General features: G+C 34.7%; 1 protein-coding gene across 1 annotated transcript in view; it reads right to left on the reverse strand.

The window, feature by feature from the left end:
• Positions 1–686, reverse strand: part of LOC119592586 (cohesin subunit SA-2-like) — a gene marked incomplete at its 5' end in the record, with an annotated part of 30,625 nt that overhangs the window by 16,178 nt on the left and 13,761 nt on the right. The window contains 2 exon segments of the mRNA XM_037941464.1: positions 90–272; positions 494–655. Of these exon segments, the coding sequence (XP_037797392.1) occupies positions 90–272; positions 494–655 (345 nt within the window).

Raw genomic sequence — 686 nt, forward strand, 5'->3', positions numbered from 1 at the left:
TGTAAAATGCATAACATTATGTCTAACCAAATGCCAAGAAACTGGAAAGTGAAGAAGACCAAATCTTAAATAATTATATATTGCAATACCTCCTCTCTGAAGACTTGGTTGTTTGAGTTAGCCAATAGGTGTTTGCATGCATCCAAGAACAGGTGCAGACGAGTACGTAGAGCCTCAACGGCATCATGTGTGATAGTCCGCTTATCCATTTCTATTTGGTGCAGTTCCCACATTACACCAAAGAAGCATGAAGAAATGCAGTACTTTGTTGCCTGTTGATAAAAATAAAGTAAAATGTATTACTGAGGATGTATCTGATTGTTTGTCCTGAAAACTAACTTTTAAACCATAAGAAAGGTTCTACACTATTATAGTATGAAATAATCTGCTGAAATAAATAACAGATACATCATAATTACCATTTAAAAATTAATTGTTTGATAATCTAACATCCTGATATATAACAGAATATGATCAGTTCATGAAGCCATACCTCCTCTGGTAGAGATTTACTACCATCAATAGCATAGCTAATGTTTTTGTACAGTGAATCCCAAATATTGCATGGGCCCATGTTGTGGCAGGAATAAAAGATGGACACTTTCTTCACAGATGATACCAAAGCAAAGGTTTCATCTTCATCAGGTTCCTCCTCCTATTCAACAAAAAATAGTGGGAAAAAAGAA

Source organism: Penaeus monodon, chromosome 30 (assembly GCF_015228065.2).
Source record: "Penaeus monodon isolate SGIC_2016 chromosome 30, NSTDA_Pmon_1, whole genome shotgun sequence".
NCBI lineage: Eukaryota > Metazoa > Arthropoda > Malacostraca > Decapoda > Penaeidae > Penaeus > Penaeus monodon.